The sequence below is a fragment of the Gorilla gorilla genome, chromosome 20 (genome assembly GCF_029281585.2).
Source record: "Gorilla gorilla gorilla isolate KB3781 chromosome 20, NHGRI_mGorGor1-v2.1_pri, whole genome shotgun sequence".
Taxonomy (NCBI): Eukaryota; Metazoa; Chordata; class Mammalia; order Primates; family Hominidae; genus Gorilla; species Gorilla gorilla.
The window spans coordinates 65,843,422-65,871,234 of NC_073244.2; the positions used below are offsets into that span (position 1 = coordinate 65,843,422).

At 49.0% G+C, this 27,813-nt stretch overlaps 1 protein-coding gene across 3 annotated transcripts; it reads left to right on the top strand.

Annotated features, from left to right (window-relative positions):
• Nucleotides 1–27,813, top strand: CACNG7 (calcium voltage-gated channel auxiliary subunit gamma 7). Of its 3 annotated transcripts, none has more exons than XM_019016672.4 (6): nt 1–149; nt 2,078–2,302; nt 3,772–3,858; nt 4,631–4,771; nt 25,346–25,491; nt 25,912–26,299. In XM_019016672.4, exons 1-6 carry the CDS (start codon nt 89–91, stop codon nt 26,167–26,169), a joined length of 918 nt encoding a protein of 305 aa, XP_018872217.1. In that variant the 5' UTR covers nt 1–88; the 3' UTR covers nt 26,170–26,299. The 3 variants fall into 3 exon arrangements, with proteins under 3 accessions (XP_018872217.1, XP_055226447.1, XP_018872218.1); XM_055370472.2 differs by having other exon boundaries at nt 4,688–4,771; XM_019016673.3 differs by lacking the exon at nt 25,346–25,491 and having other exon boundaries at nt 25,912–27,813.

Here is a 27,813-nt window from a genome sequence, read left to right on the forward strand (position 1 = left end):
GTTCCTAAGTGGAATTGGGGAGGCCACAGAGATGAACTGGGATCTCCTGTTTGGAGTCTAATGTTTTGAAATCGGGACTCCGTGCTGGATGTTGAAGAGGATCTGTGATTGGAAGTCCCAGCATGGGAAACCGGGGTCCAGAACCTCTGGTAGGAAGTTTCAGATCGTGTGTTAGGGGAGGGGGTTTTGGGACTCCTGCTTGAGATTTTAGAGTTCAGGGCACTGAATCCTAGTTGGAAGGATGAGAGTCCGTTGTTTGACTGGGGTGCTCTGATGAGGATGCTGGATTGGTGGTGGTGGTGGTGGTGGTGGTGGTGGGGTCCAGCTCATTCATGATTTTTTTTTTTTTTTTTTTTTTGAGATGGAGTCTCACTCTGTCACCCAGGCTGAAGTGCAGTGGTGCTATCTCAGCTCACTGCAACCTTGCCTCTCAGGTTCAAGCTATCCTCCTGCCTCAGCCTCCTGAGTAGCTGGGATTATAGGTGTGAGCCACCGTGCCCGGCTAATTTTTGTACTTTTAGCAGAGACAAGGTTTCACCATATTGGCCAGGCTAGTCTCAAACTCCTGACCTCGAGTGATCCACCCACCTCAGCCTCCCAAAGTGCCAGGATTCCAGGTGTGAGCCACCTCACCCAGTCTCAGCTCCTGATTTTGACGTTCTGGAATCTCTAATCGAGATTCTGGTTCTATGTCTCTGGGTTCCAATGTTCTGGGACTCAGCAGCCTGTGATGATGTTCCACCATTCCAGGTCCAGGAGCCTGCCTAGATCTGGGAGGGTGGAATTAGGGTTCTGGAGCTAGGTTCTGGAGTGAGGAGGAATTGGAGCAAGATTGGGTTTTAAAACGGGGTGCGAGAATGTGGAGAAGGGATGAGGTCCCAGCTGAGAGTCAGAGGGGCGAAAGGGGGAAGCTGAGATCAGCTACCTGGGATGGAGGCAGCCAGGGTGGCCAGGGTGATGGTGCCCATTTCCGAGCCCAGAGGGCTGCGAGAGGACCAGGCAGCTCGCGGTCAAACCCCTGAGCCGCCAGGCGGGGGATGGGAGGATGTCACGTGTGATGTCATCTTAAATTGGGGTATCAAATGAGGTCAAGGCACAAGATCAGAGTTAGAAGGTCATGGGTCAAGTTCTTGGTGTTAGAATTGGGTGTTAGGGTCAAGATACAAATCCAAGAGGCTAAACTTCAGTGGGGGCCTCTGCTCAAAGTCTTAGATAGGGCTGAGGTCAAGGGTGTGAAGCCCTGGTATGGGGTTAGAGATCCTTGGTTAGTGACCCGCTTTGGGGATTTCTGGGTGTAGTTCAGAGACAGGGTGCAAGAAAATGTATCAGGGCATCAGATTAGGGCATGGAGTTAAGACTGGGTAGCCTGGGTTAGAGTTTCTGGCCAGCTCAAGTTGTAGAGCATCCAGGGTTCAAGCCCAGTGCCCTGTGCTCTGGGATCTAGGTCCTGGCTCAGAGTTGAGGTTATTGATTCTTGTTGGAGTCTGGTGTTCACAACCAGGGGCTTCGATCGGCACACAGAGGCAGGGCTGTAGGATGCCAGGTCCTAGAGCTGAAATCATTGATCTGCCTAATAGTTTCTGAGTCACTGATCCACACTCAAGGTTAGGGACTCTGGTGGCATCTGATTTCTAAATTAGGGTCTCAGGTCAGCAGGTGAGGTTAGGTTTTGGCAGGGGGACCTGGTTCTGGGGTTAAGAATCTCAAATTAGAATTTTTGCTCGGAGTCACAGTATTTGGGACCCAGGTCCAAACACGGTTGGAGCCAAGATTCAATCTCTGGGCCTGGGCTGAAAGTTATGATTAGAAATCTAATTCTGGGGTTGGGGATCTGGATCTGGAGCTAGACCACAGGCAGCAGGTTTGGGGAGCCCAGCCCTGAGACTGAGGCTCAACAGTTGGTGTCTCTGGTCAGACTCTAGGGTTGGGGTCATGGGTCAGGCCACGGAGGTCCGATCTGAGATTTCGATTTGGGAGTCAGTGTCTCTGGCTAGGGCCCAGCATCCCGGGTTGCTGCATGGGGTCAAGCACTCTGGTCGGTCCCATGGAGCTCTGCACTGTAGCTTCCCTTCCACAGGCCCCGCAGGGCGCCCCCTGCCTCTGAGGATGAGTCACTGCAGCAGCCGCGCCCTGACCCTGCTGAGCAGCGTGTTTGGTGCGTGTGGCTTGCTCCTGGTAGGCATCGCGGTCAGCACTGACTACTGGCTGTACATGGAAGAAGGCACAGTGCTACCGCAGAACCAGACCACCGAAGTCAAGATGGCCCTGCACGCCGGCCTCTGGCGAGTCTGCTTCTTTGCAGGTACAGCCCTCACCTGTCTTCCACTCAACAGTTTCTGCCTTGCCTGGGGTCTGAGAGTCTTAGCCATAGTCCCATCCCTTGAGTTCCAGAAATCCAGAAACGTATCCTGATTCTCTCCTGGAAGTTCAAATTTCTACGTGGAGCCCCAGTGACTAGCCCTTTATTCCTGGATCTAGGAGCCCCAATGCTCCAGGCCCCTAACCCCTAAGGAATTCTGGAGTCTTCCTTTAAAGTCTGTAGTCTAGGTTTAGAACTTGTCCCCTGCACAATTTCAGTGCTGGATGGTCAAGATTTAAAAAATAAAAAATGCATGGGACGGGCGCGGTGGCTCATGCCTGTAATCCCAGCACTTTGGGAGGCCAAGGCAGGAGTATCCCTTGAGCTCAGGAGTTTGAGACCAGCCTGGCCGACATGGTGAAACCCCGTCTCTACTAAAAGTACAAAAATTAGCTGTATGTGGTTGTGCACCCCTGTAATCCCAGCTACTTGGGAGGCTGAGGCAGGAGAATCACTTGAACACGGGAGGTGGAGGTTGCAGTGAGCTGAAATCACACCACTGCCACTGCACTCCAGCCTAGGTGACAGAGTGAGACTCCATCTCACTCTCCCTAGCTCTGACTGCTGGCGTGCACCTGTAGTTCCAGTTATTCAGGAGGCTGAGGTGGGAAGATTGCTTGTGTCCTGGAGTTCGAGGCTGCAGTGAGCTATGATGGTGCTGCTGTACTCCAACCTGGGTGACAGAGCAAAACCCAGTCTCTTAAAAAAAAAAAAAAAAGAAAGAAAATCTATACCTCCCAGGGACCACAAAGACCAATTCATTGTAAGAATCCTGGCTCCCCAGACTTCGTCCTCTTTAGGGACCACGAGTTCTGATGTACAGCTCCTTCGTTGCTTAGGACCTAGAGTTCCAGCCTTGTCCTCCTTCAAGCAGGAGTCTCTAGGGCAGTTAGAAAGAAGAGTTCCAGGCCAGGTGCAATGGCTTATGCCTGTAATCCCAGCACTTTGGGGGGCCAAGGCAGGCGGATCACAAGGTCAGGAGTTTGAGACCAGTCTGGCCAACATGGTGAAACCCCGTCTCTACTAAAAATACAGAAATTAGCCAGGCATAGTGGTGCATGCCTGTAGTCCCAGCTACTCAGGAGGCTGAGGCAGGAGAATCACTTGAACCCGGGAGGCGGAGGTTGTGGTGAGCCGAGATCGTGCCACTGCACTCCAGCCTGGGCAACAGAGTGAGACTCCATCTCAAAAAAAAAAAAAAAAGAAAAGAAAAAGAAAAGAAAGAGGAATCCCAGACAGACATCCACCCACCCCCTTTCCCAACACCCCTGGAGTAGTACAGCTCGTAACCCTTGGGTTAGGCCTTGCTCCCCCATCCTGGGGTCTCCCCTCTATCTGTCCTGCCCCCACCCCCAGCCTCTCTAGAGCTTAGGAGCCTCTCATCCAGCCTTGTCTGTTTCTCTTCCCCCCAGGTCGGGAGAAAGGTCGCTGTGTGGCCTCAGAATATTTTCTTGAACCGGAGATCAATTTGGTGACGGAAAACACGGAGAATATTCTGAGTGAGGGGATGTGGGGGCACCTAGGCACAAGACAGCAAGATCACAGCCGAGTTGTAGAGTCCTGGGAGGCGGCAGGACTAGGGAAAGGGTGGGGTCCAAGGGAAGGAGGGGAGGCTTGAAAGAAGGCAGAATGGGCCAGGCATGGTGGCTCACACCTGTAATCCCAGCACTTTAGGAGGCTGAGGTGGGTGGATCACCTGAGGTCAGGAGCTCGACACCAGCCTGGCCAACATGGTGAAACCTTGTCTCTACTAAAAATTCAAAAATTAGCTGGGCGTGGTGGCGCGTGCCTGTAGTCCCAGCTACTCGGGAGGCTGAGGCAGGAGAATCGCTTGAACCTGGGAGGTGGAGCTTGCAGTGAGCCGAGATTTCACCACTGCACTCCAGCCTGGGCAACAGAGTGAGACTCTGTCTCAAAAAACAAAAAAAAAAAGGAAGAAAGAAAGAAAGAAGGCAAGGCAGAGTGGTGGTTAGGTAAGGAGAAAGAGCAAGGTTGAAAGGGTGAGGTCCGGTTGGTGAGGAGCGGTCAATCAGAAAGGGGGCGGAGTTAAGCCCAAGGAGGTGTGGCCTGTGTGAGGGGGCGTGGCAGGCTTGCGTCTGCCGAGGAAATATCAGGGGAAGGGGAGGAGTCAGTGGGGAAAGGGAGGAGTCAGTAGGGAAAGGGAGGAGCCAAACAAAAAGGCAGAGGTGGTGAGAGCAGAGGTCAAGGAATGGGGAAGTGTCCCACTGGAGATTCCCCCCTCACCCCTGTCTCTCCCCATCCCCTCCCCAGAGACAGTGCGCACGGCCACCCCCTTCCCCATGGTCAGCCTCTTCCTCGTGTTCACAGCCTTCGTCATCAGCAACATCGGCCACATCCGCCCGCAGAGGACCATTCTGGCTTTTGTCTCTGGCATCTTCTTCATACTATCAGGTGAGCCTAAGGACTTGGGGGCTGCGGGACCATTTCCAGTTCCAGGGACCTGTGGTTCCTTTTCCACTTAGCCACTTCCTTGCTGTGTGGCCTGGGAGGAGGTGCAGACCCTCTCTGAGCCCCACTTTCCTTCTATGTGCAATGGAAATAGCAGTGCCCATTGCAAAGCGTCCTTCAGAGGACCACATTATAGCGAGGGCTTACTGGGTGCTAATTAGGTACCAGGCTCTATTCTCACACTTGCAACAACCTTGTGAGGTAAATCCTATTAATAGCCCATTTTACAGATATGGAAACAGACACTCAGAGGGATGAAGTCATTTGCTTAGGGCCATACAACTAGTAAGAGGCAGAGCTGGGAATGAAACTCACGCAATTCGCCTCCGGAGGCTGTATTTTTAACCACTGCTGATAAACTGCAATTAACAGTTTACAAGGCTGCTTATTTTCTGTGCAATATTTTGTTTTAAATTTTTTCAAATAAATGGAAAAGTCCAAAGAATTGTATAGGGAACACCCATGTAGCCACCACTTAGAGTCAACCATTGACAGGTCACTAGACTTGCATGGTCTTGCGTCTGTCCATCTGTCTATATGTCCAACCATCCATCAATCCACCTTATTGTCTAGATGCATTTCAGAGTAAGTTTCAGGCATCACTACACTTCACCCTACTTATGTCATCGTACACGTGATTAGCTAGAGTTCAATATTTGTTTACAGTTTTTTTTTTTCCTTCTTTTGAGGCACAAGCCTCTTTTGCATATGTGATCTCACACCCGTCTCCTAACATCGCTACCCAGGAGTTATTATTAGCACTCACTTGATAACATGGGGGTACCAAGGCCCAGAATTGCATAGAGAGTTGCCCAAGATACTAGTGTAAACTATTTCCAGAGGACTTCAGTGTCCAGAGTTCCAGTAATGCCTTTTTTCTTTCTTTTTTCTTTTTTCTTTCTTTCTTTTTTTTTTTTTTGACTGAGTTTTGCTCTTGTTGCCCAGGCTGGAGTACAATGGCACGATCTCAGCTCACCACAACCTCTGCCTCCTGGGTTCAGACAATTCTCCTGCCTCAGCCTCCCAAGTAGCTGGGATTACAGGCATGTGCCACCACGCCCGGCTAATTTTCTATTTTTTTTTTTTAAATAGAGACGGGTTTTCTTCATGTTCGTCAGCCTGGTTTCGAACTCCCGACCGCAGGTGATCTGCCCACCTCGGCCTCCCAAAGTGCTGGGATTACAGGCGTGAGCCCCTGCGCCTGGCTTTTTTTTTTTTTTTGAGACGGAGTCTCCCTCTGTTGCCCAGGCTGGAGCCCACTGGCGTGATCTCGGCCCATTGCAACCTCTGCCTCCCGGGTTCAAGCGATTCTCCTGTCTCACCTTCCCGAATAGCTGGGATTATAGGTGTGTGCCACCATGCCCAGCTAATTTTTGTATTTTTAGTAGAGATGGGGTTTTGCCATGTTGGCCAGGCTGGTCTTGAACTCCTGGCCTCAAGTGATCCTCCTGCCTTAGCCTCCTGAAGTGCTGGGATTACAGGCATGAGCCACTGTGCCTGGCCTAAAGCCTTTTTTCTTGAGTGTTACTCTCCTCCAAATTTCAACTCAGTCCAATCCAATTCAGTCCAATTCAGCTAAAATCAGCCCAAATCAACTCAGCTCGAGTACATTTAACTCCATCCATCCAACCCAGCTAACCCCAATTCATTCTGACTCAATTCTTCAGTTCAATTCAAATGAATTCAACATAATTTAATTAAACTCAAATCAGGTTCTTGTAATTCAGTTGATAGTTTATGAACAAACCCCACTGCATGTCTCGTCTCCATTCTGTCCCCTGGGGCCGGCACTCAGCTCCCTCTTTTCAGTGGCTGTGCAAATAGTTGAAAAGGGATCCTCCAACTAAGCAACTAAGATCCAAAGCACCTGATCCAATATCCTCTCCTCCAGTCTCTGCTCCTCACCCAGGCTCCTCTTGGTGCAACCTCCCCCATGGCTTCAACCTAACCTGAAGAGACCTTTTCCAGGGAAAGCAGGGTGCAACCTCCGTGCAAACTTGAATCACAGCGGGTGGAGCCCAGACACTGAGCTAAAATAAGACACGGAGAATATCACGATCCTAGAGTGTCAGAGCGGAAAGGTCTCATCATTTTTCAAAAGGAAAAATAGTGGCCTAGAGAGAAAAAGTGGGGCAAGAGTAGATAGCATGGGGATTTTTATTCAACCTGTCAAAATCATGATAAGGAAAGTCCCATTGTTTGCGGTTCACAGGAATGGAAGCAGGGGCTCGAAGAGGCGACATAGCTTGTCAATGGCAGAACTGGATTGGAATCTAGGGTATTCTGATTCCTAAATCCATGCTTATACCACCCACTGCACCAGGATCTGACTGCCCAAGGTCATGCTGAGGATCGGTGGTGCAGGCAGGCTGGAAGTCACGTCTCTAGGGTAACAATAGAGTAATTCGGAAGAGATTGAATCCAACTGCCTGAATTCCTTCCTAGCATTCATTTCACAGGCTATGACCTATGCACTCCACCCCAAGGTATCCAGGCATGTGCTGCCAAGCTTGGGGTGTATAGTGGCTGAAGGCCACACGTTGTAAACCTAGGAAGAACTGGGTTCAAATCTTGTCTCTACCACTTACGGTTTGAACCAAAGCCTTCTTTTGTGGAGTTATTGAGGGGACAAATCTTGGTCAGTGGTTGGCAAGCTTTTTCTGCTTAGGGCCAGATAGCAAATATTTTAGGCTATGTGAGCCATAGGTTCTCCGATGCAACTATTCAACTCTACTGGGATGCAACTTGGCCACTGTAGTACAAAAGCTGCCAGGTGTAAGCAAATGGGAGTGGCTATGTTCCAGTGACTATTTGTGGACTCTCAAATTTGAGTTCAATGTAATTTTCATGTGCATGAAATATTATTCTTCTTTTGATTTTTTTTAAATCAAAAGAAGAATAATAGGTAAAAATCCTGCTTAGCTCACAAACCATACAAAAGCAGGCAATGGGCCAGGTCATCATTTGCCAACCCCTGTTTTAGATCATGAATGTAAAGCATCTGACCCAGTGCCTGGACTGTAACAGTAAGCGCTCAACACTTGTTGTTTTAAGTAAATAAATAAATGTAGTAATAGTAGTACTAGCGGTGGTGGTGCTGGTGATAGTAGCAGTAGTAGCAGTACGAGTAGTAACAAACAATTTTTGAATTTTTATTTTACTTTTTTATTTTTTATTTTTTTGAGATGGAGTTTCGCTCTCGTCACCCAGGCTGGAGTGCAATGGCGCAATCTCGGCTCATTGCAACCTCCGCGTCTCAGGTTCAAGCGATTCTCCTGCCTCAGCCTCCCGAGTAGCTGGGATTACAGGCATGTGCCACCGCACCCGGCTAATTTTTTGTATTTTTAGTAGAGACGGGGTTTCACTGTATTAGCCAGGATGGTCTTGAACTCTCGACCTCAGGTAATCCGCCCGCCTCAGCCTCCCGAAGTGCTGGAATTGCAGGCGTGAGCCACTGCACCTTGCCCTTATTTTGATTTTTTAATTTTTCTCCCCTTCTGGTCAAATTTCAAATTTTTCCAACCCAGCCTCATCACCATGGCATTATGCTGCCCCACCAAGATTAAGATCACAAAAAAGAAGGAGATTTAAAAGGAGAAGTTAAGGACAGAAATAGTACCAATGCCTTGGGACTTGGAATGGAATAGCCTGGGGTGACTGCCTCCTGTTCGCAATGAGGAAACCAGGCCTCAGAGAGAGAAAGACAGGGATTGCCCCAGGCCTGGTCATTGGTGGAGTTGCCCCCAGGTCTGGTCATTGGTGGAGTTGCCCCAGGTCTGGTCATTGGTGGAGTTGTCCGAGGTCTGGTATTGGTGGAGTTGCCCCAGGTCTGGTATTGGTGGAGTTGCCCCAGGTCTGGTATTGGTGGAGTTGTCCCAGGTCTGGTATTGGTGGAGTTGCCCCAGGTCTGGTATTGGTGGAGTTGCCCCAGGTCTGGTATTGGTGGAGTTGTCCCAGGCTGGTCATTGGTGGACTTGCCCCAGGTCTGGTATTGGTGGAGTTGTCTGAGGTCTGGTATTGGTGGAGTTGTCCCAAGCTGGTCATTGGTGGACTTGCCCCAGGTCTGGTATTGGTGGAGTTGTCTGAGGTCTGGTATTGGTGGAGTTGTCCCAGGTCTGGTATTGGTGGAGTTGTCCCAGGCTGGTCATTGGTGGACTTGCCCCAGGTCTAGTATTGGTGGAGTTGTCCCAGGCTGGTCATTGGTGGACTTGCCCCAGGTCTGGTATTGGTGGAGTTGTCCCAAGCTGGTCATTGGTGGACTTGCCCCAGGCTGGTCATTGGTGGAGTTGCCCCAGGTCTGGTCATTGGTGGAGTTGCCCCAGGTCTGGTCATTGGTGGAGTTGTCCGAGGTCTGGTATTGGTGGAGTTGCCCCAGGTCTGGTATTGGTGGAGTTGTCCCAGGCTGGTCATTGGTGGACTTGCCCCAGGTCTGGTATTGGTGGAGTTGCCCCAGGCTGGTCATTGGTGGACTTGCCCCAGGCTGGTCATTGGTGGACTTGCCCCAGGTCTGGTCATTGGTGGAGTTGCCCCAGGTCTGGTCATTGGTGGAGTTGCCCCAGGCTGGTCATTGGTGGACTTGCCCCAGGCTGGTCATTGGTGGAGTTGCCCCAGGTCTGGTCATTGGTGGAGTTGCCCCAGGTCTGGTATTGGTGGAGTTGGCATTCAATTGTGGAGAAACCAGTGGAAGGGCTCGGGCAGGAGGATTACGGTCACAGCTGGGCATTAAATGTCTCACAGGGAACTGTGCTGGGGATGGACTAGAGGGAAAGAGACTGGAAATGTACAAACTGAGGAGGCTTGTGTAGTGGCCCAGGCCGTAGCAGATAAGGTCTGTGCTGGGGCTGGAGATGTGAGGAAAAGGCAATTGGATGGCCATGTGAGAGAGGGATATTGATGGAAGAATCAATAGAATCAGATGACTGACTGGATGTGGTTGGTAGAAGTGGGAGGAAGCTAGACGGGCATTGGTTTTTTTCCAGGTCATAAGAAGCATGTGCATGCCTGTCCCACATTAGCCCCTGATCATTAAACATGATCTGTGGATATGCTTATTCATTCAGTCTTCAGATGTCCTGTATACCAGGCCCTGTCCTTGGCACAGAAGACACAATTAAATCTCATGTGTAGCCCATGTGCACTCACTCACAGAACAGCTCCTGACTACCTGTCAGTCAAAGCTTTTCACATTTTTTCTTAAATCCCTTCAATAGATCCCCATTGCACTTAGAATACACCCAAATGCCTCAGTCTGTCCTCCAACGTCTTCTATGATTTGGCTACTGCTCAGATCTCTGACCTCATCTCCTCACCCACTAGCACTCTCCGCATTGCTTGTAACTTCAGCCACACTGGCCTCATTCTTCTCCTTGAAAATGCTAATCACAGCCTCACCTCAGGACTTCCTACACTCATTATTCCTCCCTGCTTGGAAGTCCTTTCCCCAACTCCAACTCCACCCGACCCTAATTCTCAGAAGCCTCAAGCTTTTCCTCTTCAGAGTTGCTTTCTCTGACAACAGTACCTAGTATTCCCTTACCCTGGCAATACTATCACGTGATTTATTTCATATTTTTTCATAGCATTTATTGCTACTGTTGTGCCATTTGTTTTTTGCCTTCTTGTATCAGAATGTAATCTTCAAAAGGGCTGGGACAGGCCAGGTGCGGTGGCTCATGCCTGTAAGCCCAGCACTTTGAGAGGCCAAGGTGGGTGGATCACTTGAGGTCAGGAGTTCGAGACCAGCCTGGCCAACATGGTGAAACCCTATCTCTACTAAAAATACAAAAATTGACTGGGCATGGTGGTGGGCCCCTATAGTCCCAGCTACTTGGGAGGCTGAGGCAGGAGAATCACTTGAACCTGGAAGGTGAAGGCTGCAGTAAGCCAAAATCATGCCACTGCACTCTAGCTTGGTCGACAGAACAAGACTCTGTCTTAGAAAAAAGAAGAGTGAGGGGGATGCTGAGACCTTTTCTTTCCTTTTTTTTTTCTTTTTTTTTGAGACAGAGTCTCGCTTTGTCACCCAGGCTGGAGTACAGTGGCGTGATCTCCTGCCTTAGCCTCCCATGTAGCTGGGATTACAGGCACCTGCCACCATGCCTGGCTAATTTTTGTATTTTTAGTAGAGACGGGATTCCACCATGTTGGCCAGGCTGGTCTCAAACCCCTGACCTCAAGTGATCCACCCACCTTGGCCTCCCAAAGTTCCGGGATTACAGGCATGAGCCACTGCGGCCCAGCTGGGCTGAGACCTTTTCAAACATGTTCTTGTTTGTATCTTAGAGCCTAGAGGTGTTGTTTGTATGAAGTGCAAACTGAAATATTTCCAGAATGAGTGAGGGCAGAAGGGATGAGTGACAGTCTTGCATATTCTGAGAAAAGGGAAGATGCATTAACCTGACATAGTAGGGTGCTCTGGGGAGGGTGAGAGAGACCAGGGAGGGCTTCCAAGAAAAGGTGACAGCTAAGTTGATGCCGAAAGGGTCAGGGGGAAATTTTCAAGTCCGGAAAGAAAAGAGCCTGGTTTGGAGATGGGATTCACAGCATGCGATAAGGTCCTAGAAAGGAGCTAGGACAGACCAGGCACGGTGGCTCACGCCTGTAATCCCAGCACATTGGGAGGCCGAGGCAGGCGGGTCACCTGAGGTTAGGAGTTCGAGACCAGACTAGCCAACATGGTGAAACCCCGTCTCTATTAAAAACACAAAAATTAGCCAGGCCTGGTGGCAGGCGCCTGTAATCCCAGCTACTCAGGAGGCTGAGGCAGGAGAATCGCTTGAACCTGGGAGGCAGAGGTTGCGGTGAGCCGAGATTGCACCATTGCACTCCAGCCTGGGCAACAAGAGCGAAACTCCATCTCAAAAAAAAAAAAAAGGAAAGAAAAAAAGAAGGCAGCTAAGACAGAGGTCGACGCCAGTGCACCTGTCCATGGTCCTGAAACCCAGTTGTTCTCAAGCCAGGATGGTTCTATTCAGCTTGGAATGTAGGTGACTCTTGCCTACTGTGCTTTAAGAATTACAAAGCAGATGTAGTTGAGGGGGTGGGAGGAGAGTAAGAGAGTTGGATTGCAGAGATAGAAAGGGGGAAGGGAGGGAGAAAAAGAGAAAGGGAAAATAAGGTTATTTTTGGAGAACCAGGGCTAATGCAAAATGGCCAGAAAGAAAAAGCAACGATAAGAATGACTTACTACAAAGAAAAAAGAAAACAAAATCTCTTCCTCGGTGGAAGTATTTCTTTCTTTCTCATCAGACCCTGGTCCTGATTCTGCTTATGGAGATTGGTATTTATTTATTTATTTACTTATTGAGGCAGGGTCTTGCTCTGTTGCCCAGGCTGGAGTGCAATGGTGCAATGTCGGCTCACTGCTACCTTTACCTCTTTGGTTCAAGCAATTCTCATGCCTCAGCCTCCTGAGTAGCTGGGATTACAAACGTGCACCACCATGCCTGGCTAATTTTTTTTGTATTTTTGTAGAGACGGGGTTTCACCATGTTGGCCAGGCTGGTCTCGAACTCCTGACCTCAAGTGATCTGCCCACCTCAGCCTCCCAAAGTGCTGAGATTACAGGCATGAGCCACCGCACCTGGCAGAATGTTTGTTATTTAGAGCTGTAATGTGAAACTTGGACCTTAAGTCTGGGGTTGGAGTGAACTATGAGGCAGGTGTTGTCAGCAGGAACCAGATCACAGACAGCCTGGAACGACAGGCTGACTTGTTTCTCCTGTGGACAATGAGGAGCCAAGGAAGAGTTCTGAGCCTGGAGGGATAGAGTCTGGTTTGGGTTTCAGAAACGGAGATGAGGATTTTGGAACAATGGTACAAACATACAGAATAAGGCCTGAAGGCCGGGCACGGTAGCTCACGCCTGTAATCCCAGCACTTTGGGAGGCCGAGGTTGGCAGATCACGAAGTCAGGGGTTCGAGACCAGCCTGGCCAACATGGTGAAACCCCATCTCTACTAAAAATACAAAAATTAGCCGGGCATGGTGGCGCACGTCTGTAATCTCAGCTACTCAGGAGGCTGAGGCAGGAGAATCACTTGAACCTGGGAGGCAGAGGTTGCAGTGAGCCAAGATGGCACCATTACACCACTCCAACCTGGGTGACACAGTGAGACTCCACCTCAAAAAAAAAAAAAAAAAAAAAAAGAGAATAAGTCCTGAGCTGGGGCAAGGGACTTGGGGAAGCAAAAACGGGGTTAGATTTATGAGGAATTCAGGAAGTAAAGCAGACATAATTTGATTGTCCTTCAGTGACCATCCCTGATGGATGAGAGAGAGAGAGGGAGAGAGAGAGAGAAAAAGAGGAGTGAAGCTGATTCCCCTGCATCTGAGTTAGGCACTGCAGTGAATGTGATTTCTGGGCTTCCTTCAATCTTCCTTTGCTATAAACCTGCTCGTATTTCAAGACCAATCTCAGGTGCATTTTCACCACGTAATGCTTCATGATCACTCTCTTTATTTTTGTATTTTTGTATTTTTTGAGATGGAGTCTCGCTCTGTCGCCCAGGCTGGAGTGCAGCAGCATAATCTCAGCTCACCGCAACCTCCACCTCCCAGGTTCAAGCGATTTTCCTGTCTCAGCCTCCCGAGTAGCTGGGATTACAGGCACCCGCCACCATGCCTGGCTAATTTTTGTATTTTTAGTAGACAGAGGGTTTCACCATGTTGGCCAGGCTGGTCTCAAGTGATCTGCCCTCCTTGGCCTCCCAAAGTGCTGGGATTCCAGGCCTGAACCACCATGCCCAGCCTATAATCACTCCCTTACTGCGTCTCAACATTATGGAATACTAGAAGTTGAAAGTGTTATGGAAGTTCAGAGCAAGGAAAAGTTAATTCTTGGAAGGGATAGAGGAATGGTGGGATTTAGAGTGAATGGGCTTTTCTAGATGCTCCAGCTGCGTAGCAAGTATGTTCTTCATCCATTCGAAGAGAATTGACTACTTGCTGGAGAATAATAAAGAACAAGGTGGACTTGTTTCTAGCATCATGGAGTTCCTAGCATCTAACTGGGGATGGAGGAGATGTCTAATAAAAAAGTAACAAATAGATAATATAATGTTAGATGGTGCTACATGCTACAAAAAAAAAAAAAAAGCAGGTTAGGAGGAGAGTGATGGGGAGGGGTTACTATATTATCCCACCCACCTGAATAATCCAAGGTTTTTAAATGTTTTTCTCTCTATCTCTCTATCTTTCTCTCCTACCTCACCATTTTTTTTTTTTTCTCGAGACAGAGTCTCACTCTGTCACCCGGGCTGGAGTGCAATGGTGCCATCTCTGCTCACTGCAACCTCTGCCCCCTGGGTTCAAGCGATTCTTCTGCCTCAGCCTCCTGAATAGCTAGGACTACAGGCGGGCACCACTACGCCAGGCTAATTTTTTTTTTAATTTGAGATGGAGTCTCACTCTTTTGCCCAGGCTGGAGTGCAGTGGCTCAATCTCAACTCATTGCAACCTCCACCTCCCAGGTACACAAGATTCTCCTGCCTCAGCCTCCCGAGTAGCTGGGATTGCAGGTGCCTGCCACCACGCCCTGCTAATTTTTTGTATTTTTAGTAGAGACGGGGTTTCACTGTGTTAGCCAGGATGGTCTTGAACTCCTGACCTTGTGATCCGCCCACCTAGGCCTCCCAAAGTGCTGGGATTACAGGCCTGAGCCACCGCACTGGGCCAATTTTTGTATTTTTAGTAGAGATGGTGTTTCACCATGTTGGCCAGGCTGGTCTTGAACTCCTGACCTCAGGTGATCTGCCCTCCTCAGCCTCCCAAAGTGTTGGGATTACAGGTGTGAGCCACTGTGCCCGGCCCCACCTCACTTTTTAAACACACCACACACAGATTTTTTTGGCTTTAGCATTTGAAAGTAAATTGCAGACATGTTGATAGTTCATCTCTAAAATTAAGTGTTAGTATGCATCCTTTAAGGCTAAGGGTCGGGTGCTGTGGCCTCACTTTGGGAGGCCGAGGTGGGCACATTACTTGAGCTCAGGAGTTCAAAACCAGCCTGGGCAACATGGTAAAATCCCATCTCTCCAAAAAATACCAAAAGTCAGCCGGGCATGGGGCATGCACCTGCAGTCCCAGCTACTCAGGAGGGTGAGCTGGGAGGATGGCTTGAGCCCAGGAGGCAGAGGTCGCCATAAGCTGTGATCATGCCACTACACTTCAGCCTGGGCAACAGAGCCAGATCTTGTCTCTAAATAAATAAATAAATAAATAGAAGAATAATACATTCTTCTATGTAACTACAACAACATTATCAGACCTGGACATTTTATAATTCCATAATATAATTTAATACATTTTTAAACTGTCCTGGCTATTTCAAGAATGTCTTTTATAACTCTTTCCTAGAACCAGGATTCATTCTAGGTCCATGCATGACATTTAGTTAATAAGTCTCTTTTTTGGCTGGGCGCAGTGGCTCATGCCTATAATCCCAGCACTTTGGGAGGCCGAGCTGGGCAGACCATTTGAGGTCAGGTGTTTGAGAGCAGCCTGACCAACATGGTGAAACCCCATCTCTATTAAAATACAAAAAAGTTAGCCGGGTGTGGTGGTGCATGCCTGTAGTCCCAGCTACTCAGGAAGCTGAGGCAGGAGAATCGCTTGAACTCGGGAGGCGGAGGTTGCAGTGAGCTAAGATCACACCACTGCATCCAGCCTAGGTGACAGAGTAAGACTCTGTATAAAAAAAAAAAAAAGAAGAAAGGAAAAAAAGCCTAATTCCACTACCATTTGTTTTTAACAAAGCTGGCTTTTTTTTTTTTTTTTTTTTTTTGAGACGGAGTCTGGCTCTGTCGCCCAGGTTGGAGTGCAGTGGTGCGATCTCGGCTCACGGCAAGCTCCGCCTCCCGGGTTCGCGCCATTTTCCTGCCTCAGCCTCCTGAGTAGCTGGGACTACAGGCGGCCACCACCACGCCCGGCTAATTTTTTCTATTTTTAGTAGAGATGGAGTTTCACCATGTTAGCCAGGATGGTCTCGATCTCCTGACCTCGTGATCCGCCTGCCTCAGCCTTCCAAAGTGCTGGGATTACAGGCGTGAACCACTGTGCCCGGCCAGCACTGACTTTTTAAATATATCTCATTATTAAAATATAAAAAGAAGCCAAGCACAGTGACTCGAGCCTGTAGTATTAGCTACTCTGGAGGCTGAGGTGGAAGAATCGCTTTGAACCCAGGAGATGGAGGCTGCAGTGAGCTATGATGGTACCACTGCACTCCAGCCTGGGCAACAGAGTAAGGCCCTGTCTAAAAAAAAAAAAAAAAAAAAAAAAAAAAAAAAGAACTAAAAAATAAAATAAAATAAAATATAGAAAGAATAGTATAATGAAATTCATGGATCTTGTACTCAGTTTCAACAATTACCAACATATGGCAAATCTGTTTTTAATCATATTGCCATGTCCTCTTCTGCATTTCACTACATTATTTTAAAGCCAGTCTCAGACATCATTTGATTCACAGATATTTCAGTATATCTCTGAGTTATAAGTAGTCTTTTATTTACTATAACCACAATCCCATGATCAAGCCCAAGCAACTAAGAATAATTACTTAATATTATCTCATATCTAGTTAATGCTCACTCTTCCCCATTGGCCTCATAAATGCCTCTTTCTAGTTCATTTGTTGCAAATCCAGATCCAAGTTCCACATGTACATTGAGTTGATAGATCTCTGAAGCCTCTTTCAACCTAAAACGGTCCCTCTCCTATTTTTTTCTGGCCATTTATTTTTTTGAGAAATTTGGGTTTTTGTTATGTGGAATTCCCACATTGCAGTTTTCCAATGGAATCTTCTGTTGTGGTTTAATATGTTCATCTATTTCAGTGTTTTCTTTTCTCTCTCCCTTTTTTTTTTTGAGACGGAGTTCCGCTCTTGTCGTCCAGGCACTGCAACCTCCGCCTCCCAGGTTAAAGCAATTCTCTGGCCTCAGCCTCCCGAGTAACTGGGATTACAGGCACCTGCCATCACGCCCGGCTAATTTTGTATTTTAATAGAGATGGGGTTTCGCCATGTTGGCCAGGCTGGTCTCAAACTCCTGACCTCAGGTGATCCGCCTGCATTGGCCTCCCAAAGTGCTGGGATTACAGCACTTTGTGCGTGAGCCACTGAGCCTGGCCTTTTCTTTTTTTGGGACAGAGTCTCACTCTGTCACCCAGGCTGGAGTGCAGTGGTGCAATCTTGGCTCACTGCAACCTCCACCTCCTGGGTTCAAGTGATTCTCCAGCCTCAGCCTCCTGAGTAGCTGGGATTACAGGTGCCCGCCACCATGCCTGGCCAATTTTTTTTTTTTTTTTTGAGATGGACTCTCGCTCTGTCACCAGGCTGGAGTGCAGTGGTGCGGTCTCGGCTCACTGCAACCTCTGCCTCCCAGGTTCATGCAATTCTCCTGCCTCAGCCTCCTGAGTAGCTGGGACTATAGGCGCCCAACACCACACCTGGCTAATTTTTGTATTTTTAGTAGAGAGGGGGTTTCACCATGTTTTGGACAGGCTGGTCTCAAACTCCTGACCTCAGGTGATTCACCCGCCTCAGCCTCCCAGAGTGCTGAGATTACAGGTGTGAGCCACCACACTCAGCCTATTCCTGTGTTTTCTTGTAAGCCAAGATCTAAAAGAAGCTTAGATGGATGCAGGTTTGATTTTTTTTTTTTTTTTGGCAAGAACACTTTATACATAGGTGGTGCTATTCACATCCTGCTGTGTCTATTACATCAAGAGACACAGAATGTCTGATTGTCTCTCTTTTTGAGATATTAGAGTTGATCACTGGTTTGAGTGTCATTAGCTTGGTCCATGTCATCGTTTTTCTGAAGACTGAGGGACAGGGTATCCTGGTGAATGTCCTGCATCTTGGGTTTATTGTTTAATTTTTATTTATTTATTTATTTATTTATTTATTTATTTATTTATTTATTTATATACAGAGTCTCGCTTTGTCACCCAGGCTGGAGTGCAATGGCGCAATCTCAGCTCACTGCAACCTCCATCTCCCGGGTTCAAACAATTCTCGTGCCTCACCCTCCCAAGTAGCTGGGATTACAGGCCTGCACCACCACGCCCGGCTAATTTTGTATTTTTAGTAGAGACAGGGTTTCTCCATGTTAGTCAGGCTGGTCTCGAACTCCTGACCTCAGGTGATTCACCCACCTCAGCCTCCCAAAGAGCTGGGATGACAGGCGTGAGCCACTGCTCCCAGACGCATCTTGAATTTATTTGTTTCTTCACGGTAACACTTCATCTGTTCCTCTTTCCTTGTATTTTCTGTAACCTGGAAGTTCTGTCTGGACTAGAGGCTTGACAACATTCACGTTAAACATCATTGGCAAGAAAAGTCAGAGGTGCCGCTGCATACTTTGTATCACGTTACTCCAGGGAGCAAATAATGTCAGGTTGTCCCACAGTGAGTGGTACCAGCTTGAACCCTTGGTAAAGATGGTGTCCATCAGAGCTCCCCATGGAAAAGGTAGGTTTTTCTTTTTACAATGAAAAAGCAAGGCCAGGCACAGTGGCTCATGCCTGTAATCCTAGCAGTTTGGGATTCCGAGGCGAGAGGATTGCTTGAGCCTAAGAGTTTGAGACCGGCCTGGTCAACATATTGAGACCCTGTCTCTCCAAAAAAAAAAAAAAAAAAAATTAGCCAGGTGTGGTGGCGCACGCCTGTTGTCCCAGCTACTCCAGAGGCTGAGACAGGAGGATCACTTGAGCCCAGGAGTTTGAGGCTGCAGTGAGCCATGATCATGCCATTGCACTCCAGCCTGGGCCATAGAGCGAGACCCCGTCTCAATAGATAAATAAGTAAATGAAATACTAGTGTGCAGGTAATACTTTAGCATTTTGAAAAAAAAATCTCGGTTTGGGATACTCGTATTTTACATTTTTTATTTTGGAGAAAATTTAAGAATACAGGACGCTTGTAAAAATAATACAATGAGCTCTCATATCCTTCACCTAGCCCAGTTTTTCAACATTTTACCACATTTGCCTTTCTGTCTCTCTCTCTCCCCATATGTATATAGATCTATATACACATATATGTATACACATATTACATATACACATATACCTATGTATACACACGTTATATATACATATATACACACAAATATATACATATGTGTGCACAAAAAATATATATACACACATTGGTGCAACCACTTGAATATAAGTTGCAAACACTTCACTAGTTCAGCAAGTATTTCCTAAGAACAAGGGCATTCTTTTACCTAACCACAGTACAATAATCAATTTCAGGAAGTTTAAGGTCTATAAAATACTATAGCTAATACCTAGTCCTACATTTCAATTTCACCAATGTCCCAATACTGTCTTTTTTTTTTTTTTTTTAATTGAGACAGTCTTGCTTTGTCACCCAGGCTGGAGTGCAGTGGCTCAATCTTGGTTCACTGCAACCTCTGCCTTCTGGGTTACAGGGATTCTCGTGCCTCAGCCTCCCAAATAGCTGGAACTACAGGCTAATGCCACTACGCCTGGCTAATTTTTGTGTTTTTAGTAGAGACAAGGTTTCACCATGTGGGTCAGGCTGGTCTGAAACTCCTGAGCTCAAGTGATCCACTCACCTCGGCCTCCCAAACTGCTGGGATTATAGGCGTGAGCCCCCGCCCCCACCCTCCAATACTGTCTTTTTTTTTTTTTTTTTTTTGAGTTGGAGTTTTGCTCTTGTCACCCAGGCTGGTGTGCAATGGCGCGATCTCGGCTCACTGCAACCTTCTGCCTCCCGGGTTCAAGTGATTCTCCTGCCTCAGCCTCCCAAGTAGCTGGGACTACAGGCACCCACCACCATGCCCAGCTAATTTTTGTATTTTTAGTAGAGACAGGATTTCTCCATGTTGGCCAGGCTGATCTTGAACTCCTGACCTCAAGTGATCCACCTGCCTTGGCCTTCCAAAGTGCTGGGGTTATAGGCGTGAACCACCGCGCCTGGCCTAATGCTATCTTTTTACTGTTACTTTTTCCTGATTCAGAATCCAATCTAAGATCACGCTTTGCATTTCCCTATTGTGTCTCCTTAGTCTCCTTTCATTTTTTTTTTTTTTTAATACGTGGAGGATGCCATGTGAACCTTTCATTTTTTATGGAGCTCTGCTGCCTTTTTTTTTCTTTTTCAATCTTTCATGTTGACGTTTTTGAAGAGTGCAGCCAGTTGGGCTGTAGAGTGTCCCACTGTCCTCATGAGTGGATTCAGGTTACGCATTCTCAGCAGGAACACGACATAAAGGAGGTAGTGGCTTGCTCAGCTCTCTTCTCCGGAGGCCCGTGGTGTGGGTCTGCCCTGTTGCTGGTGATGTTAACTTCGATCGCTTGGTTAAGGCAGTATCTGCCAGGTTCTTTCACCATAAAGGAAGCTTTTTATCTCTGTAATAATTAATAGATCTTCTGTGGGGAGATTCTGTCATCCAGCGATTGAGCATCCCCTCGTGACTCTTGCCTGAATCTAACATTACTACTAGGATTGCAGAATGGTGTTTTCTTCTAACTCTATTATTCCACCTACATGGATAAATTGGTGTGCTACTGAAAAGAACTTTCTCTTTTTTCTTATTTTAAATATGTATCAGTGTGGACTCATGTATTTTATTCTATTTTGTTTTTAATTTCGTTTTTTGTTTTTTGTTTTTTTGAGACGGAGTCTCACTCTGTCGCCCAGGCTGGAGTGCAGTGGTGGGATCTCGGCTCACTGCAACCTCTGCCTCCTGGGTTCAAGCAATTCTTGTGCTTCAGCCTCCCAAGTAGCTGGGATTACAGGCACCCACCACCATGCCTGGCTCATTTTTGTATTTTTAGTAGAGACCAGGTTTCACCATGTTGGCCAGGCTGGTCTCAAACTCCTGACCTTAAGTGATCTGCCCACCTTGGCCTCCCAAAATGCAGAGATTATAGGCATGAGCCACCGTGCCCAGCCTAACTTAATTTAGTTTTTTGAGACAGTCTCCCTCTGTCACCCAGGTGGGAGTGCAGTGGTGCAGTCATAGCTCACTGCAGCCTCGAACTCCTAGGCTCGAGGGATCCTCCCTCCTGAGCCTCCCAAGTAGCTAAGACAACAGGAACTAATTATTTATTTTTAGTAGAGATGGGGTCTCACTATGTTGTCCAGGCTGGTCTTGAGCTGCTGACCTCAAGTGATCTGCCCACCTCGGCCTCCCAAGGTGCGGAGATTCCACGCATGAGCCACGGTGCCCAGCCTCCGTTATTTTTCAACGGCAAGTCATGCTGCGATAAATCAGCCTGTGCATGTGTGGTTTCCCATCACAGGAGAGACATCCTCAGGATAAATTCCTGGAAGTGGGATTGCTGGGTTAAAGGATAGATCTGTGTGTGATTTTGTTAGATGCTACTAAATCCCCTTTCACGTGGCGGCACCGTTTTGCATTCCCACCAGCAATGTAGAAGAACGTCCATTCTCTCAGCCTCCCCAAAAGAGTGTGCTGTGAAGCTTTTAAACTTCTGACTACCCGGTTGATGAGAAGTGGTAGCTCATCATATTTTTCATTTGCATTTCTCAAATTTTGAGTGAGGGAAATCTACTTTTTTCAACAGGGAGATCATAAAAGTCTCCTCCCCCCTTCCCTTCCCTTCCCTTCCCTCCCCTCCCCTCCCCTCCCCTCCCCTCCCCTCCTCTCCCCTCCTTCTCGGAGTTTTGCTCTTGTTGCCCAGGCTGGAGTGCAGTGGCACGATCTTGACTCATTGCAACCTCTGCTTCCTGGGTTCAAGCAATCCTCCTGCCTCAGCCTCCCGAGTAGCTGGGATTACAAGTGTGTGCCATCGCACCCAGCTAATTTTTGTATTTTTAGTAGAGACGAGGTTTCACCACGGTGGCCAGGCTGGTCTGAAACCCCTGGTCTCAAGTGATCCTTTCACCTGGGCCTCCCAAAGTGCTGGGATTACAGGCGTAAGCCACTGCGTCTGGCCCATAGAAGGTCTTTCTAAAGATGCAACAAGTGAGGAGAGATCTAAGTGACAGAGACAGACATGGGGAAATCCGGGGGAAGAGCATTCCAGGTAGAAGGAATGGCAAGACCAAAGGCCCTGAGGCAGAAGTGAGCTTGAGGAGTTCAAGGAAGAGCAAGAAAGTTAGGTGTTCTAGGCCGAGTGTGGTGGCTCACGCTTGTAATCCCAGCACTTTGGGAGGCCAAGGTGGAAGAACTGCTTGAGCTCAGGAGTTCGAGACCAGCCTGGGCAACATGGGGAGACTCTGTCTCTACAAAAAAATGCAAAAGTTAGCCCCGCATGGTGGTGCATGCCTGTTGTCCCAGCTACTCATGAGGCTGAGGTGTGAGGATTGCTTGAGCCAGGGAGGTGGAGGCTGCAGTGAGCTATGATTGCACCAATGCACTCCTGCCTGGACAACAGAGCAAGACCCTGTCCCAAAAAGAAAAAAAGTAAAGAAAGTTACGTGGTCTAAGAAGAAGAAACAAGGAGAAACTGATCAGAGATGGTGTGGGCAGGTACCAGACCATTTATATACTGCAGTCTAAGAGGTCAGCGAAGTTTTCTGTAAAGAGCCAAATAATAAATACCTTCAGCTTTATTGGCCACCCAGTCTCTCTTGTAACTGCTCAGCTTTGTGGTTGTAGCAAAAAACCAGTCACAGGCAATATGTAAACAAATGGGTGTGGCTGTGTTCCACTATCATTTGTAGAAACCAAAATTTAAAATTAATGTACTTTAAAAAGTTGAGAAATAAAGCCAGGCACAGTGGCTCACGCCTGTAATCCCAGCACTCTGGGAGACGAGATGTGCAGATCACTTGAGATCAGGAGTTCGAGACCAGCCTGGGCAACACGGCAAAACCCTGTCTCTGCAAAAAATACAAAAAATTAGCCGGGCGTGGTGGTATGCACCTGTAGTCCCAGCTACTAGGGAGGCTGAGGTGGGAGGATCACTTGAGCCTGGGAAGTGAAGGCTGCAGTGAGCCATGATTGTCCCAGTGCTCTCCAGCCTGGGTGACAGAGCAAGACCCTGTCTTTAAAACAAAACAAAACAAAAAAGGCCAGGTGTGGTGGCTCACACCTGTAATCCCAGCACTTTGGGAGGCCAAGGTGGGCAGATCACTTAAGGTCAGGAGTTTGAGACCAGCCTGGTCAACATTGTGAAGCCCTGTCTCTACTAAAAATACAAAAATTAGCCAGGCGTGGTGGCGGGTGCCTGTTAATTCCAGCTACTCAGGAGGCTGAGGCATGAGAATCGCTTGAGTCCAGGAGGCAGAGGTTGCAGTGAGCCGAGATTGCACCACTGCACTCCAGCCTAGGTGACAGAGCAAGACTCTGTCTCAAAAAATTCCAAAAAACAAAAAATAAAATTGAGATGTAATTCACATACTATAAATTTCATATAATTCAGTGATTTTTCAGTACATCCACAAGGTTGTACAACCATCTCCATTAGCTAATTTCACAACATTTTCATTATTCTCAAAAGAAACCTCACATACCTTAGCAGCCAGACACAATTTCCCCCTCCATCCTATTCCCTGGCAACCACTAATCTACTTTCTGTCTCTGTGGATTTGCCTATTCTGGACATTGCATATAAATGGAATCACACAATATGTGATATTTTGCATCTGGCTTCTTTTAGCTTGCTTTCTAGGTTCATCCCTATGGTAGCATGAATCAGTATATCGTTCCCTTTTTTGGCTGAATAGTATTCCTGTATATGGATATACCACATTTTGTTTACCCATTCATCAGCTGATGGGCATTTGGGCTGTTTCCGCTTTTTGGCTATTACGCATAACGCTGTTACAAATATCCGTGCATGAGTTCTTGTATGAACATATGTTTCCACTTCTCTTGGGGACATACCTAGGAGTGGAATTGCTGGGTCATATGATAATTCTATCTTTAACTTTTTGAGGCGCTGCCAAATGAAATTCATATACTTTTTATGTGCCACAAAATACCAGTCTTGTTTTGATTTTTAACATCATTTACTTATGTGAAAGCCATTCTTAGCTGGTGGGCCATACACAATGAGGGGGTGAGCTGGGTTTCGTCCATGGACCATGGTTTGCCGACCACCGGTGTAGACAGTGGAAGGAATTTGGGCTTATTCTGTGTGTGGCACACAGAATGTAGGATTCTAGGGGAAGAGGTTGATAGGGATTAGTTAGATACATTTAAGGCAGGGAACTTTATAGCCTCCTTAAGCCACTCTTGGCATGGTTACTGTTTAGAGGAAATTTCAGCTGGAGAAAATGATAATCGCCTCTTAGAAATTCTCAGATCGGACGTCTCCTCTGCACACTGTCCATATGCTCTATTTCCTCAATTGTAAATGGTGTTAAAAATGTACCTCCTTCAAAGAGGTGTTGTGAAGTTTGAATGAATGTGTATATATACACAACACCAAGAACAGTGCCTGGCACAGACCAAGACCTATATAAGTCGTTGCTATTATTATTGCTATTGTTGCAATTATTATCCACACAGCCTCAGCTCAGGCCTCATCCTCTTCCCCCTGGAATATGTCTCCCTCCAGTCTGTTCCCAGCATCAACCAGCCCCCAGAGTTTCTTCTAACACTGCGATCTGGCCCTGTCCTTCCTCTGCTACAAACTTTGTGTAGCTCCCTAGTACCCTTGGTGTCAACGCCCAGCTCCTGGGCCCGGCATTCGAGGCTCACCATGGCTATACCTTCCCCTTTCTCTAACCTCATTTCTTGTGGCTACAGCTTATGTTACAGCTACATGGGTGGACCAGCTCTATTTTCCCTCCTTCCGAAACCTTTGCCCATGCTGTGCACTCTGCCAGTGTGCCCTTATTCTTCTCTGGGCCTCATCCTTTAAGGCCGGGCGTGGTGGCTCACACCTGTAATCTTAGCATTTGGGGAGGCCGAGGTGGGTGGATCACCTGAGGTCAGGAGTTTGAGACCAGCCTGGCCAACATGGTGAAACCCCGTCTCTACTAAAAATACAAAAAAAAAATTAGTCGGGCGTGGTGGCGGGTGCCTGTAATCCCAGCTACTTGGGAGGCTGAGGCAGGAGAATCGCTTGAACCTGGGAGGTTGAAGGTTGCAGTGAGCCGAGATCGGGCCACTGCACTCCAGCCCAGGCCACAGAGTGAGACTCCATTTCAAAAAAAAAAAAAAAAAAACAGAGAAAAGAAAAGAAGACTTGAACAAAGAAATCTTTCCTTCATTTCTCTTGCCCCTGCCCCAGGCAGGTTTGGCACTCCTTCCAGAGTCCCACACAGCGTGCTACTTCCTTGTAGCACCTATCACCTTATATGTGACTTAATCAGTGTGTTCCTATTTTCCTTCTCCAATTGTATTGTGAGCTCCTGGATGGCAGATTTAGGGGGATAAAGGGGGAGGTGGTTGTTGATTCATCTCTGGGCTCCCTGCACCCAACCAAGGCCCAGCATACAAGGGGCTTCAGGGAAGTTAGTCCAGGACAGAATGGGGAGGAGGGGAAGGCAGTGAGGTGGGGCAGGGGCTGGGAAAAGGGGCCCACTTCTAATGGACGAGGGCACCCCCTCTGCTCCCCTAGGCCTCTCCTTGGTGGTGGGCTTGGTTCTTTACATCTCCAGCATCAACGACGAGGTCATGAACAGGCCCAGCAGCTCTGAGCAGTATTTTCATTATCGCTACGGGTGGTCTTTTGCCTTCGCCGCTTCCTCCTTCCTACTCAAAGAGGTGACGTCCGTGGGACCTAGACTCTAGAGTTCTGAATGGAGAGAGGTCTTGGGGGCCTGGTTCCTGAGTCCAGGAGGAAGAAGAGGCTGGAGATGCAGACTCTGGCGTCAGAGGGAGGTGGTAGCTGAGGGTCTAACCCCTGGGTCCTGGAGGAAGAGGGGTCTGAGAGCTCCAACTTTTGGGATCCTGGGGGAGGAGGGGTCTGGAGACTGGGACTCCTGGGTCTTGAGGGAGGGGCCAACCTGAGGGCTTGGACTCCTGAGGTCCTGGGGAAAGAGAGGGCTGGAGCCCTGATCCTGGGTCCTGGGATAGGAAGGGGCTTGGGGTGGGGACTCTGAGTCCTGGAGTGAGAGGAGATGAGTCGGGGTCCGGGGATGCGCAGGGGGGCGCCCCTGGGACTCTGACCTTGCCTTGCCGCAGGGGGCCGGCGTGATGTCCGTGTACCTGTTCACCAAGCGCTACGCGGAGGAGGAGATGTACCGTCCACACCCGGCCTTCTACCGCCCGCGTCTCAGCGACTGCTCCGACTACTCGGGCCAGTTCCTGCAGCCCGAGGCGTGGCGCCGCGGCCGGAGCCCCTCCGACATCTCCAGCGACGTGTCCATCCAAATGACGCAGAACTACCCTCCCGCCATCAAGTACCCGGACCACCTGCACATCTCCACCTCGCCCTGCTGAGGCCCGCCCCTCGGAGCTCCCCCTGCCTCCTCCTCCTCCTCGTCTTAGGGGGTCTCCCTGCAATGCAGCGCCCCCTTCCGTCCTCGGGACTCCTCGCTCCCACCCGGAGGAGGCTGCGCCAGCTTTAGGCCCCGCCCTCTTCCCAATGGCTCCGCCCACAGACTCCCTTATTTCAATGGCCGCGCCCCCTTTTCCCGACCTCTCCTTTTCATTGGTCCCTCTCACTCCCAAATGACTCCTCCCCTTAGTTGTCCCGCCCCCTTTCCTCTGGCCCCTCCTCTCCAAGAAAATTAGCTCCTCCCTCGTTCTCCACCTGCTCTGAGCTGGGAGCAGCCAGAGGCGGTGCAAGCGCCCAGCTCCCCAGAGCTCCCCAACCTCGGACCTCACCGCAGCGGCGCTGGGCTGGAGAGCAGGTTCGGGCAGCCGCCGGGAATACCGACCATCCTCTTCTCCCTTCTGCCCTGGGCTTCCTTCTTCCCTGCCTAATCTCACCTCCTGACCTGCTGGGTCCTCCGGCGCAGTGGGAGGGCCGGCTTGCTCCACCCGCAGCCCCGGGGTGGCGTAGGGAAGGGGGCTGGAAGCCACGGGTACGGTTAACCTGGCCCTTCCCTCCCCATCTCCCCTACTTCCCTGGAAGGTCCCATTCTTTCTCACCGGCTGGGCTCTTTTCTGCTTCCTGAAGGTTACCTGCCTTTTAGGGGGCTCTTGTCTAAAGGATCTTCTTGCTTTCTCAGCTATCCTTGGCTTCTTTTTCGTCTTCCTCCGCCTTTAACTCTTTCTCTCCTTTCCTCCCTTCACCCGCTCGTCCCAAGCCCTTGGGTGCATCCCGCCCTAGGCGCACACCAGACGGCCAGAATGGGGACCCTAGGGTGGAGGGAATTCCCCCACGCCATCTCCGCACCTGTGCCCGCCTCTCCCCCCTCGAGGCCCCGTCGAGGGAGGGAGGGGCAGTAGCGGGGGTCAACCCCCCCAAACCTCTAAGTCTTCCATTTGCTGGCTCTCCTCCTCATTGACGTCCCTCTTCCCCCCTCAGAACCCCAACTCTGGCCTCTTTCAAGGGCCCGTCCGCCCCGTTGGACAGATTTTGGGGGGAGAGGAGGTCACCAGGAACTCGCCCACCCCCCCTTATTAGGGAAAGAGGGGCGAGGTAGCACAGTGCTGTACACGGAACCAGAATGGCCCCCGGGGTGGGGGGAGGGGGGCAGGGAGGGACGGGGGCTTTTAGTTTGCATCTTAGGTGGGAGGGGGGAGGGGGGACCCGCCGCAGTTAACCTGACTTTACGCAGCGATTTTTAACGAGGCTGGGGGGAGGGGGGCACTGGGGTGGGGACAGGGTGGGGTGGGGGGCCTGGCTCTGTTATTTACCGTGTATCATATGTAAATATCGACAGAAACTTCAATAAACTTTATTTCAAACACGTCTCCGCCTGCCCGGAGGGAAGGGATTGGATAGAGGGGGCTTAGTCTAGCTCTCTGCTTCTAGGGTTGCAGGCCTAAAGTACTGCAGAATAACGTTAGATGGGTCGTTGTTAAATGACTTAATCATCATAATTATCAACGGCAGCGCTTTATACTTCAGTCCGTGTAAAGCATGCAGGACCGTAAATGATACTGGTCAGGATCAATAAACGCTTTCTCCTGGTA